This window comes from Gallus gallus, chromosome 4, assembly GCF_016699485.2.
Source record: "Gallus gallus isolate bGalGal1 chromosome 4, bGalGal1.mat.broiler.GRCg7b, whole genome shotgun sequence".
Lineage (NCBI taxonomy): Eukaryota > Metazoa > Chordata > Aves > Galliformes > Phasianidae > Gallus > Gallus gallus.
Window position 1 is genome coordinate 75344954 of NC_052535.1, and position 14035 is coordinate 75358988.

General features: G+C 43.3%; 1 protein-coding gene and 1 long non-coding RNA gene across 5 annotated transcripts in view; both read left to right on the forward strand.

The window, feature by feature from the left end:
* Positions 1–3105: 3105 nt before the first annotated feature.
* Positions 3106–7843, forward strand: LOC121110525. Its single transcript, XR_005859938.2, has 5 exons — positions 3106–3413; positions 3979–4014; positions 4333–4415; positions 4847–5038; positions 7666–7843. It is a non-coding gene; the product is annotated as an uncharacterized LOC121110525 (long non-coding RNA).
* A 1144-nt stretch (positions 7844–8987) lies between these two features.
* LCORL (ligand dependent nuclear receptor corepressor like) overlaps positions 8988–14035 on the forward strand; it is a 72554-nt gene continuing 67506 nt past the window's right edge. For all 4 annotated transcript variants that reach the window (NM_001397492.1, NM_001389437.2, NM_001389438.2 and 1 more), the window contains exon 1: positions 8988–9154. In NM_001397492.1, the coding sequence (NP_001384421.1) occupies positions 9007–9154 (148 nt within the window). In that variant the 5' untranslated portion in view covers positions 8988–9006. The remainder of the gene's footprint in view (positions 9155–14035) is intronic.

Genomic DNA, 14035 nt, shown 5'->3' on the forward strand with positions numbered 1-14035 from the left:
GTTATCCTCTTCCTCAGGAGATTAGTATACACTTCTCCAAGTAGTGAAAAGAGCCTGATGATTATTATACTACACAGAGCTTAGGGCAATGCTTGCTTGTCTCTGGACTCAGATGCCCTTTCGTTTTACAGCTGTCCTCTTTGTATGGATTAACCAAATATTTGCATTGCCTATTTGGTGATGAGCTGTATAACCACATAGGGCCCTATCCTGAGGGTTTGTCTTAGTTCAGGCTTCTACTTGATTTGTTCCTCCAGCTTGTTTTTGTCCTATATCTTCCCCTTAGCTTTTTGTCATCTACACAAATATATGATTATCACCTTATCCTGGACATGGTTCTTGTATCATTAAACTATCAGTGCTATTCAATCAGGAAACTCTAATGTTTCATTTCTGAGAAACAAAATGCTTTCCAAATCATATATTCTGCATAAATCAGTGATATGTGTGATAAAATAATAATTACAGGTAATATATAATTAATGTTTAACTCTTTTCATATCAAGATGCCCTTGATTGCCCATTGACTTCTCACTGGGTCATGTGCCATATAAGACTCTGGTCATGATGATTTTGATCAGAAGTATACTCAGGTACTCAAATTTAACAATCAGGCCACAGATGGCTGTTAATCTAGTCTTTGACTAAATTAATTGCTTTCATAATTGGGTACACATGGAGCTGTTTAAACACTAAGCATGGTGCTCTTAGGTATCTTTAATAAGAGAGAGTCTGGCTGTTTTAACTGAAGCTTTGAGCAGCTGGGAACAGCAGGAGAGTGTGTCAAAGGAAAAAGCAGTGTGGGGATTACTTTGCTGAGCTAAATGCAACTGTAAGTTTAGAATGGGTATGTTTGGTTACATCTAAGAAATGTTTCATAGTCACGTGGAGGTAGGATACTTTTCATTGCTATTCCCTTACCTGGCACAGAATTTGCTTAAATTTTTGGGTGATATGTCTTGTTAGTTTCACCTATTGTTAACCAGCAGATTGCCCACATGTGAAAATAAAGGGAAAAGATGCATATGTATATATTTACTTGCAAAAGCTTTTTGGTTCTTGGGAATGCAAACCTCGTTAAAGGCTCTGGCACATCTGGCCAGGACCCTGCTGTGGGGAGGGCTCTGATCAGTGAGAATGCGATGGCTGTCATAAAGGGAAGTTTGATTACCAGTGGAATACAAGGGCATAGGGATTTTGCACTGGAATTCATATGCTTATATAGCATTTTACAAAAGTTACCTATGTATCATAACAAGCTGTGCTGACATTTGCTGGTTGCTACCTGACAGGCCAGCTCTGTCTTGGATGACCTTAGTTCTGGAAAGGTCAGTTTTCATGTATGCACGATCTCCCACCCAGCACTCTACAGACCCATACAGCGATGCACAGGAATTCCCCAGCAGAGGTCTAAGCCTCTGTCTTTCAATTGACATCTGGATAGGCTACACCAGATAGAAAACCTTTCCACTGAAATTCCTCACATCTCTGAAAGCATAGTGAAAATTCTGTCACTCAGACTCTATTTATATTCTAACGTGTTTTCCTATACTTCTCTATGATACAAAGAAAGTGCAAGATATTTTAAAATATCTTTAAAAATAAAAAAATATGTTTTCACTGATAAGAAATATTGATCCTGATAAGAAATATAGATCTTATTAGAAATAACATCTTTTCACTACTAATCTGTTGCCAACGATAATGCAAAACTGTTGTACAAGGTCAGTGTGTAAATGGAGCTGAGACTTATTAAGTCTCAGCTTATTATTGAAGTTACACTCTACATTTAAAAATAAAAAATAAAAAAAGGAGCATTCATGGGGGACCAGGCCACTGCTGAGGAACTTAATGAGTACTTTGTTGGAGATGGTAGAAGCTAAGCAGATCCTTATGCTGTACCCATACTTCTGGGAGGAGGGAACTTGGCAGAGAAGCTGTCTGAAACAGAAGTGGCTGTGAAAAACCTACAGAACAAGTTGCAAAAATAAACTGTAAAAATAAATCATTAAGACTTCAGTATTCACAATGAGTTCTAAATGAATTGTACAATGAAATAGTTGAGTTACTACTGGAAGTGTGTGACTTCTCGTACTTCTCACCTATGGACTGGACAAAGTATCACCAGAGAATTGCTATTTTCAAAACACGTTTAAAAAAAGAAATAGATCAAGATCAAAATTACTTTGGATTTTGCAAGCTAAGTAATGAACTCTATTCCAATTTAATAGCTCTGTAGACAAAACCAGAAAAGGTTGGAACACATTTTAACCAGAAGCAATAAATGCTGTTTCTTAAAGATATTACCAGTACCTCCTTTGGCTCTCCAGCCTGAACAACTAAAAAAATCACACTGGAATCTGTGTTGTGACAGTAATATCTGGCTGATTAATGTTGAGAGAAGCTGACTGTGAGAATGCTTAAGAGAATTAACTTAAAGAGGGGTTACTTGTCACAAGGGGAGGCAAGTATTGTGAAACCCCATCAACCAAGTCTGATGAAGCTCTTGGTTTGTAACGCTATTTACGCATTTAACACAAATCTATTGTTGTTATTTTATTTATTTTCTTATATAGTAAGGCACTACATTTATGGTAGTCTCTACCTTAAAGAACAATATGTTGCCAGCCCTTACTTTCACATCACAAATTCTGTTATGTATTTAGGCCCATGACAGGAGTCAGGTGAGGACTGGAGACTCTTGACTTCCATTTCAAAGAAATTCTGGATATGTTGGTGTAGAAGAGCTTAAAAACCTCCCTTGATTCAATGCTAAGCTAAAAGGCGAGAAAAAAATATGCAATAGAAAGTAATACAATAGAGAGGCTGGATGGAGAAGCAGTATATCTGAATCTCTGAGGTACAGCGTGCAAACTAGGAGCAGGATCCCAGCCTTGCTCTGATGTGGCTACAGAACTTTCAGAACCACACCAGCTTCCAGGCCACGCTTACCTTGTGCTATGGGCAAGGCACTGCTGGGGAATATAGATACTTAGTTGTAAAAGTGTCCTCCAAGGCAAATGGTGAAAACCCACACACTTGAATTTTAAATGTGAGGAGGAAAGGAAAGAAAATTACAGGCATGCCTCCTCTTCTCCTGTAAGAGTCACACACACATCTCCTGGAGAGACGCTGCAGACTTCTGAGATGGTACCCTATGCTCCACTCTGTGGGCAGTGACTGTTGGAGCAGCCATTTGAGAACTGAGTTTGCCACCACATTAAATACTCCACATCCCTATTTACACTGCAGTGCTTCCAGAAGCACCACCTTCTCTCTCTGATGCTCCAAGGGCTACGTCTTGTCCTGCACTCCAGTGGCACCACTGTCACAGAGGGAAACCCCACGACTGTGGTGTTTCACATGAGGAGGAAGAGTAATGTCAGTGGAAAATGCTCTCCTCAGCTTAAAAGGTAGCTAATCTGATGTCTGCAGCAGAACTAGCAGCCCTTCCAGCATTTAGCTTTAGTGAGTACTTAGCGTAATAGTAAAAGTCATTCATGAGGACAGTAAACAGTTCTTTGTCTTTTCAGTAATAGCATAACTTTGAATCATCAGCACATGCTCTGATGGCTGGCTCAGTATTTCACATCTATTGCTAATATTAAGCTGCAATTAGCGGTCTATTCTCTCTGGGTTTAATGGCAGTATATTTTCAGCTGCAGAGTTGCTCTGGTGATGGCATACTTAAATTACTTAGCCACTTGGGAAACTTTAGAGTGAGTGAGTGACATTACTCAGCTGTGTGGAACATGGGATAACAGTTTAAATGAAAGGAAAATACAGCAGTATTTGATTGATAGTTCTATGGAGACATCACTTAGGAGTATATATAGGATTTACCTTCCCTGTAAATTTAATTTTAATAGTCAGATAATGACATGTTAAAACAGCAGCTTAATCTATAGAAGACTAATTTCTCTCTCTCTTTCTCTCTCTTTTTTTTTTTTTTTTTTTTTTTTTTTTTTTGCATTTCAGGTTGGCTCCCTCCAGTTATGCACCTTCTTCTGTCAGGTTAGTGCTGAAACACAGGATTTATCATCCCCAGAAGCACACTTAAAAATAATAGATGTTTTAAATCAGTACTGAACATAAGTTGTTATATTTCTAGTTGCGAAGTACTCTAATTGTTTTTTATAGGATAAAAACCCAGAATCTTTCTTGTAGTTTGCATACTAGCAGTTAATATCAACTTGCAAGAGTGTATTGTTTAAAGCTCTATTTTCTCTACCTTAATGTCTGCTGAAATCATGCTCTGCTTTGAGAAGCGATTCTGTAAAGTAAAATTTGGAATACCACTCTGATCTGGATATTTTCCTGTGCAACCTACAGTAGGGAAGCTGTTTCAGCAGGGGAGTTGGACTTGATGATCCCCAGAGGTCCCTTCCAACACCTAGGATTCTGTGATTGCTTGTGTAAGTTGATTTGGAAGAAATCCTTTTCTTTAGCACTGTAAGTGAACATTCTGTATTAAGTTAGATGAATTTTTTGTATAGTACCTTAGTAGAGTATTACCCTTAGCCTCTAAATAGCAGTGATAAACTAAGACCTGAAAACAACCTTTGAAAATTTCACTCCGTATTCGAATGTGGTATAAACCGAAAGCCCTGTTCATGTCTTAAATAATCATGTAAAACTGGGCACGTCTATCGTAAATACTTAATGTAGAGCTTCATTGTAAATCCTGTTTGCTCTGAACAATGTTCGTTTGGTACATGGGGTCACATTTCCATTGAATCAGCTAGTACTGATAATTTGTTGGTATTCTCAAAAGCCTGGCTGCTTTTTGCCAGGTTAAATGGTCTGATAAAAGAACACCCTCTCATGCACATTTTTGTCCTCACAGCTTCAGGAGCACTATGGCCAGAATGTACAATCAGAAGAATTTTTTTATCTTCCTTTATGAGGGATAGAGATGTTTGTGGAAAACACTCATCTGCCTGCAATAATCATGTTTCATGTGCTTAGAATTAGATCAATAACATGGGCTCAAGTACAGCACTGACTTGATTGGCTTACTGCTGCCTTTCTACTTAAGGTAAGCTTCACTTTATGAATTTCTTGGTCGTTTTCCCTATCCAGAGATTCAAGAACACGTTTTTGACTAAAAATGTTATTGTGCATTTTGAATTTCACCATGGCTGTCTTTCTATTAACCTGTGCAAAGATGCAGCTGTGCACATGTGTTGGAAGACAATATTAACCAATGCTGATGAAATTCCCAAAGACAGACCCTGTAATTAACAGGTAACAGTAGTTTTCATTTTACATGCTGCTGACAAAATGCAGCCACAGAATACCAAGAACTGTGCAAGGTTAACATTTTTTGTTTTAAGATTTAATCTTCAAGGCACAGAGAGCCCCTACCTAGATGTTCACAACTAATCATACAGGATTTCAACCTTTACAAAAATAATTCAGTTCTTAAAGCTGTTTTTGATCAAGGTTGCTATGAATTCTGAACCATTAGATCAAGCATAATCTTTTCACCTATGCTGGTTGCCACCTCAGGCAGGTTTCTTGCAGCACTCCTGCTGCACTGCACTGCCAGCTTTCAGTCTGCTTTCTTCTTCTGGAGGCTAATTTCCTCCTTTGCTCAAGGAAAACGAATAAGCTGTATATCAAACCTGGAATAGTGGGGTATCTGCTAGCAGTAGGTGAAATAATAGGTCAGTTATTCTTGCCTCAAACCATACATATCCAGCTACAGTGGAAAAGTATCATTCCCTAGTTGCCCGTGCTTACCTCCCTTTTGGAAGTTGCCATCCCTTAGGAGAAGCAGTAGAATTAAACATTTGTTGACTAAACATTTGTTGACTGCAGCCACAGCATTTTAGAATACAATGTAAATCTGTGAAGTTCCTAGTATTTTAGTACCTAAGATTGTGATCTTAAGTATCAGTCTAAACCTGTGAAATTCATGGTATTTTAGCACATAAGATTGTGACCTTACGCATCTTTATAATGTATTAAATTGCTGGGAAATATATATGTTATATGTGTTATACACATATATATATAAATATAATAATATAATATGTATAATATAATAACAATATAATATAATATATTTATATATATAAACATATATATAAGCATATATGTTTAAGTAGTTACATATTAGCAACCTAATATTCACAGTAGTTATTAAACAACCCTTGTTCAGTTTGGCTAGATTATCTAAATGATGTTAGTATTTATTGAAAAGTTTCCCCTAGTATTTCTTTTTTAAGCCCTTTTTATTTTTATTTTTTTCCTGCTGTGGTATATCTTTCAAGTATTAATAATTCTCTGCAATACTTGGTCATAAAGCTATTATACAATTCTTTATTTAACCCTTTTGGTTTACCAGAAACACTTTCAGTTTCCAAACTGTGCTCATGTAAGAGAGAAGGCTCACCACCCCAGGATGTATCTGACAGTACCTGAAAAGGCTTTGGCTGTTCACATCAGACTGTTTCAATTACGCTTCATCCTCACCCCCAGTTTCCACAAAGCAGTACTCTGTAAAGCTGTCTGTACAGGAGGGAATTTCACCTCTAGGGATTAATTATAAAGAGGTTTTGGTGATGAACAGTTTTGCAACATGTCAATAAGATAGTTAAATCTCTTCAATATATGTTCAAGAAAATTAATTTACACTGTCAGATTGTGATAGGGATCTACTACCAAACCATAAGCTACTTTGACTACGTTAGTGTATGGCAGATGAAACATGTATAATGATCATTCCTGTAGCTTTAAACTGAGTTAGCTGACTCGCTGATCCCTTACAAATTAGGTAGGGCAATCAGCTAAACTGAACTAAATCAAAATTATCTCTTGCTGCCTCTGCCCTCAGTCAGTCTTGGAGTTTCCTTGTTCAGAAAAGCAGGATCAAGTCCATACAAGCAGTAATCTCTTGGCTGGGAAGTCATTTTGGCAGAGAAGGAAAAGCAATTAATTTAAAAATAACACCCCTGATGGTTTGACTAAGCAGGACCTTTTGGTTGTCTGGTTTAGTTTTAGATTTGGAAGAATAAAATATCTCAAAAGGAGGGAGTTCAAAACCCAGAATCTGGCATGTCTGTCTGGAGGCAGTATTTTCAGAAGGCCATGCAATAGAAAAGCCAGGCAGCTAGAAAAAAAATCAGTTTAGAATCCTTTCCTCTTTCTTCCTCCTCCCTGAAACCTGCCCACCAACTTTGTTATCATGTTTACTGCCTTTTTTTTTTCTTTAATGCCCAAAAAAGTCTCTCAAAGAGGAGGATCTTGCGGTTACAACAAAAAACGTGTTAGATGAACAAAAGAAAGCATGTCTTCTCTGCTCCTTATTTAATCATGGGCATCTCAAAAAACAGCCTTCAGATGCAGGATGTTTGTGTCCCTGGGAAACCATGATCACCTGAGTGATTCTGTTAAATGAATGTGTTTTTTTTTAATTGCTGGATTCATTAAGTTCAATTAGCTGTTCTGCACAAGTGATTAAGTTTGCTTCTATGCAAACTGGTCATTCATATGGTCTGTTTTTTGGGTGGTCCTGTGTGGAGCCAGGTATTGGACCTAATGATCCTTACGGGTCCTTCTAACTCAAGATATTCTACGGTTCTATTAAAAATCTATGGGAAAAAAAAAAATGTAACCTGTCACCTGTTATAAAGGCTTTGTTCATTCCTGTGGAAGCAGAGCTGCTCCTCCTGGCTGTGTTCTGCAGGCAATCCCTCAGCACATCTTTCACCCCCAAAAACATCTCCAAGGATTTCTGAAGGAAATATCCACCAGGTTCGGCCAAGAAGCAAAAGCACAACAGACTTTTTAAGCCCATCTTGGGGCTAAATAAATAAATGAATTTATAATCTCTCCTACAGAGGATATTGTTAGTTTGACATCGATACATTCTACCCAGATATGGATGCGTTTTAGTCTGTGTGGGCTCCGATGATGCCTTTCAGAAGTTACCCTGGGTTTTGCCATTTTCCTATGGCAGTGTGGGCTACATTTGTTGTTGTTTTGAAGTTCAGTGCAAATAAGACACACAGGGCGCTCACGGCAGATCTGAGGTGAAGAAGGAGGGAGCAAGGAGGCTGCTGCTTGCTAATTATTGCTGGCTGATGTGGGAAAAGCCAGCGGAGGCAATGGGATGTCTTCCTTCCTGCAACTCCCATTCTTGTCAGTCCTGCAACTAGGCATGCACAGTAACGAACGGCATTTCTCGCAGAAGCAGCAATGCGTGCGGGGAGTGCTCTGAACGGGGGAGTCTGGGGGAAGCACTCAGGGAACACCTGAGGAAACAGTAAGAGCTCCATTTTCCGCGTTTATAGCTCTCTGCTGCGCCGCTTGTGCCAACTTTTCAGCCATTACCTGGACCCGGCTCGCTACAAAGCAGCCTTGGGCTTCGGGCGAGCTGTGCCCGGGGCGGGGCAGCGCTGACAGCTTCCCGCCCCCCCAGGGCAGCCGCTCGCTAGTTGAGGAAACTTTGAGATCTACCCTGTGAGCGGCTCCAGGAGGCTCCCTGGGAACGCGTAGCGTTGTGGGTGCGTCCCCACGCCTAACAGGCGCTCCGAAGTGCATCGGGTTGGTCGTCATTTTCCGCCCCCCCGCACCGTCCTCCTCAGCGGACTACAACTCCCGGCGTGCATTGCGCCCACCCGCCCCGGCTGGGCTGAGGCAGGTGACGCGCTGCCTCACGGGATTTGTAGGCGGAAGGACACCGACGGGAAACGGAGCGGGTCAGGGAGAAGTTGCCGCGGGCTTCACTGGCGGCCCGGTTACCGAACCACGATCCGCTGGGGCGGGGAGAGGTCGAGCCCGGAAGGCGGGAAGATGCAGGAGGGCGTGACGTCTCGGGGACACGTGTCAATCACCCCGCCAGGCGGCGCGCGCGCTCCCCGCCCCGGATGCTGAGGGGGGGGGGGCCGCGGGCACGCGCTCGCTGAGGCGGGAGGGGGGGGAGTCGGGGGAGCGCGCGGCTCTTCTGGGTGGCGCGCGCGCTCGTATGTAAATGAACGGGCGTGAGGTCAGAGGCAGATGGAAAAGGGAACAGACAGAATGGCCGCCGCGGCTCCCGCTCCTCCTGCCGCCGCCTCCCAGTGCCGGAGCCCCCGCTGCACGGCGGAGCGTAGAGGAGTCCGCCGCGAACTCGACTCCTGGCGGCACCGGCTCATGCACTGTGTGGGTAAGCGAGGGGGCGGCGGGAGGGTTCGCCCAGCCGCGGTGCGGGGACGAGGGGCGGGGGCGGGCGAGAGGCGAGCGGGCTCCGTGGCGGGCGGGCGGCGGGGGAAGCCCGAGCCGGAGCCCCTTTGGGAGCGGAGGGTAAAGGGGGCGAGGGGCGGCTCTGTGGGGCGCCGACGCGCAGAGCTGCCCCCGGGCAGCGCGGGGTGGGCGCCGCGGTTCGATGGGGCCGCTCGGTGCCTCCTTCGGCCGCCGGCCCGGGCCCGCTCCCCGCTCGGCTCCTTTTGTCTCGGCTCCGCGCCGTTTGCGCGGCGATGCCGCCGGCCGCCCCCCTCCTCTTCTCCTCCATCGCCACAGCGCCCGGGGGGCGGGGGGGAGGGAGCAGCCCGCGCGTGGCGGCGCCTTTAAGAGGGAGCCGCTCTGCTCTGACGGTTGGGATTTGAAGTTTTCCCTCCCCCCCTGGAAGTTGTCATGGCGACGGCACTTCTCCCCTCGCTTCCCCCCCCCACCCCGGGGCTGCCCCGGTGCCGCGAGGTCCCCCCCCTCACGTGACGGCCGCGCAGGGGGGAGCGGGGCCCTGGCGGGCGCCGTTCCCGCGCGGCGCGGCCGGGCTCGGGGCCCGGCGGGGCGGGGGCGGCCGCTCGGCGCCCGGTACCTGCGCGCCGCGCCCGGCAGCGCTCACCGCGCGGCATCCGGTGCCGCCGTCTCCGCTCGGGTCGCGCTGCGGCGCGGGGCTTTTGTTGTCTTTCTTTTTTTGGTGCGCAAGCACTTGGATGCCTGAGGCTGCGCGTTTGTGTCGATTCGACGGAGCTCTCCTGCTGAAGGAAACACAAATCACTGATCTTGAGATAGCGTGTCCGCGTCAGCGATCTGCGCTGACAGCTGAGCCCGGGAGCGCATCTCGTTGTAACCGAGAGGATGGGCAGTGCCCGGTGCGGCCCCGTGTGCTTGGGGCACGGCCACTGCCTACAGGCAGTTACGCCGCCGGGGATCAGCCTCGTCCTCTTCCTTCCCGCTGCTGCTGCGGATCTGTGGTAACCTGGTGGCTGCTCCGTGCATGTTTTGGAGCGCTGCTAAGCACCTGTTATGGCACCTGTGGGTGTTAGGGCACCTGTATGTACTTGCGCTCTTCTTAATCCTTCAGGTGGAACGTGGTATTCCTTAGGAAAGGAAGCCTATTTCCATACACGTATATTAGGAAAACCCAAGGAAAGAATGTGGCTTAATTACAATATGTAGGAAGAGCTTCCTCAGCGACGTTATAGTAAACTGAACTCTGGTGACCTGATCTCTCACAAGTTACACGTGAAGTAGCCACTTCTCTGCTTCCATCTCACCTGATGACATTTCAGTTTTAAATCTAAACTAGAATCCCAAAAGGCTGCTTGATAACCAGAGGACTTTGAGCCGGTAGGGGCATGCTGCTGGGTGCGCTCAGGGAACGCAGTTGCACCTGACCGGCGCACACGAGGGCTGCACGGAAATGCAGTGAGTGCTCCGTGAGATGAAGTGTCGCTGTAGATTGGGACCTCTGCTGGGCAGATGTGTTGTGTTTGAGGAACTTCTTCCAACTCAGTTTGGGTGGCTCTTTCGCTGGGATCTGTTAAGTGCAAAACCAGAATGTAATTACTTACGCTTCTCACAGATTCCTTTATGTTATCGCTCCATGCTCTTTTATTCTGACCAAAAGGAGGTGGCTTTTTAGAATATAATTTCTTTGTATAATCATTATGCAAAATTTAGTTAGTATAAAGGAGCTCAGTATTATGTGATTAGCGGGCGCTAAGGAGGAGGAACGTGGGCTGTGGTTTTATAGTGCGGAGCTCTCCAGTAACAGCTGTTACTTGCTGTGCCTATGGAGCAGCCTGTGGTTGAAAGCCTAAACAAAGTGGTGGAAAAGCGAGTAGTCGGGGTAATGGAGGTAGAACACATGCTTAGAAATGTTCTGATGTCAATGCTTAGAAATTCTGTAGTGTTAACTTCTAGATTAGCTCTAATTAACTTTAAAAGCAGAAATGTTCAATTAGTCTCACTCAGCAAAGTATTAAAGATTTGAAGAGTCTTGCCAAAATTAATGTTGTCTGGAAGGTCTAAAGGAGAGGGAAGTGGTGGATATGATTTATTTGGTATAATGTAGGGGCTTTTCTCTGCTGTTTTCAAGAGTTTTACCTATATAGCAAAGCAAGGTAAATGATACAGTAAAGTAGTCTCCAAGCTCCTGAGCTAGCTTCATGTCAAGGAGGGGGGGATCTTGTAAGTTATTTTACCCTCATCAGTTCTTTTATGCAAAAATAGATTAAAAGGTGATAGAGCTTTGTGGATTATAATTTGTCAAGCATTATTAAGAACCGAAACAAGAAAGTAGAACATATCAACTGCTGCTAGCCCTTTGAATGAACAGTTTTGTTTTGATGTCTTGAGTCATGTACCGTATTGATATAAATTTGATGATTGCTTTCTGCAGTATAGTGTTACTTGAGCACCTTGAAATCCTTTGTATGTGAAGGGTGCCTCATCCACTTGCTTTATGGAAATGGTAAAATGAGCCAGCAATAATCCTTCCAAGACACTGATTGCTCAGCTTGAGACTAATAGTCAACAGATTGTTTGTATCCCCAACAGCAAGATAGAAATAACTCAGTTGTCTGAAGTGCACTGTTTGCTTGAGGGTCAGTAACAGTTAGAGACCTCTGCTCCAAGGGCTCTGTTATTGAATAGTGTTTTCTTTGTTCGTCAAACCCTTATTGCCGACACGAATGTTTGCATGGGTTTAAGAATTAAAAGCTTGTTTCTTGCCAGGCTATTATGTTAATTAGTGACTTGTGGAATACTACTTTATGTTCCAGGTTAAAATGTTCAAGCTCTTAAAGTCTTGAAGAGAAAAACATTGATATAATTCTACTGACATGACCACAAATTCTGTTACTTGATGTCTAATGTGTTTGAAGGTACAAAAAAAATCCCAACCTCTTTGTGTTATAATTGAGTGGAATGTATTTACATAAATCCTAAATAGGTATGCAGGATGAAATGGCTGTTCAGATGGTAAGCTTTGTGCACGTTGTGCTGAGCAGAAAGCATTCCTAAAATGCCAAGGCTTCTCTGTATGGATGTGCTTTGCTCTTGAGTACCTAGCTCTTGCATGACTCAGAGTTTAAAACCAGATGCTGTTACAAGTCTTCTGTGGATCTTGATTCCGTAGGTCTTGTGTGTAACACATGCTAACAAGTACTATTTACAGACATGGTTACAGGTATGTTTTGTCCTAGGTATGGTCTTTTTTTACATAAGTAGCAAAGAGAATACCCTAATTTCAAGTTCATGGTAACGCAACCAAATTCCACAGTGATTCATATTGAAAAATAACTTATGGAGATGTGAATCAGAATGGCTCAAAATTCTGTTTCAGTGTCTTGTGAGTAAAACGTCGCAATGTGAATTGGTTAAATTAATTCATTCCATTTGATTGCGAGGCTTTGTTGTGGAGCCTTGCTTCAGACTGTAGTCAGCCTTAAGAAGTAGGATTTATGCAGTTCTCCAAAACAGTCATTGACCCCAATGATCAATTTTACTGGAACCTTACAAGTGAAGAGTTGGTGGGTGTGTTGAGTCTGCATAACTTCAGTGTGGACATGCAAAGCAGAGCTGGTAATAGCTGGACTGCATAAAGGCACTACAGCACAAACTGGTGCTTTTTGTTATGTTATCACAGTATCTTATGCTCAGAGCACGGTGCTGTAACTTGAGACTTCTTAATGAAGAGTGCCAGGTAACTCCAGGCAGGGAAGCTGAAATGTTCTTGCTTGGGCCTTGTGTTGTATTGTGAAAATGTGAATGACAGTGAATAACCTTTCATTGTGGAAATTAAAGATTTTAATAATATAAACAACTAATTCATAAAAAATAAATGCACCTTTATTTAGGGGGAGGATAGAAGTTCTGCTAATCCTTTGATGCAGCTCACATCTGACAGCAGATAGCCGTGCTATTGTTGCTTCCTTAGGAAAACTGAAAGCTGATGAAACCATTTTTTTTGTCTGATTGTGAAATCGTCATCTCCCTTGCTTTCGTTGTCACTTCAGACATTTTTCTTTCTAAACTAGGATACATCAGTATATCTAATTCTGTTTGTTCTGTTTTAATGATCCTAAACTTTCAGAGGTGGTGTTTTGTTCTGACAATATTTGGATTTCTGTTTCAGCTTGTTCTTTCTGAACAAGTTCAAGTGCACTTTCCAGGAAAACAAATTCCCCTAAACAAGAGATTTGTAGCAACTGTATTTGGTATTATCTCCACACTTGCAACACTCCTGCACGAACTGTTTATATCTTTGTTCCCACAACATGGACAAATGTTCTCACTTTCCCTGTGGCTGTAAGTACTCTGCAGCATGCTACTGGCTTTTGTTGTTGTTTTATAATGCCACTGCAATTTTACATGCCAATGTAGTATCAGGTCTAATGATTCTACTGTACTTCTGTTGTCTGTCTGCTTGTGGTTGCTTTGACCCGGTGTTCTACACCTGTCAAGGTACTAACAGACTGTACACAAGATGGTCTCAAAATGATACGTGCTTTGGAACTTTTGCTTCCATGGCATTCTAGGTTTTCTCAACAGCAAACAAGCCTACTATAGCTATAATGTCATTATCCAGTATGAGCAGTAATACTGGTAAGGTTTTCCTGGACTTCTGTCATGCTTTGAGCTGTGATGTGAATTTCCTAGTACAACTCCTGTGTAAAACAGGTAAGAGTAACCTGAGTGTTATTTAAATGTTAGAAAGAGACTAGAAACACAGGATATTGAAGGCTGGAAGGGGCCTTTGGATGTCACTTGGTCGAAGCCACCTTCTTAAGCAAGGGGTACCCAGAGCAGGTGCCCAGGC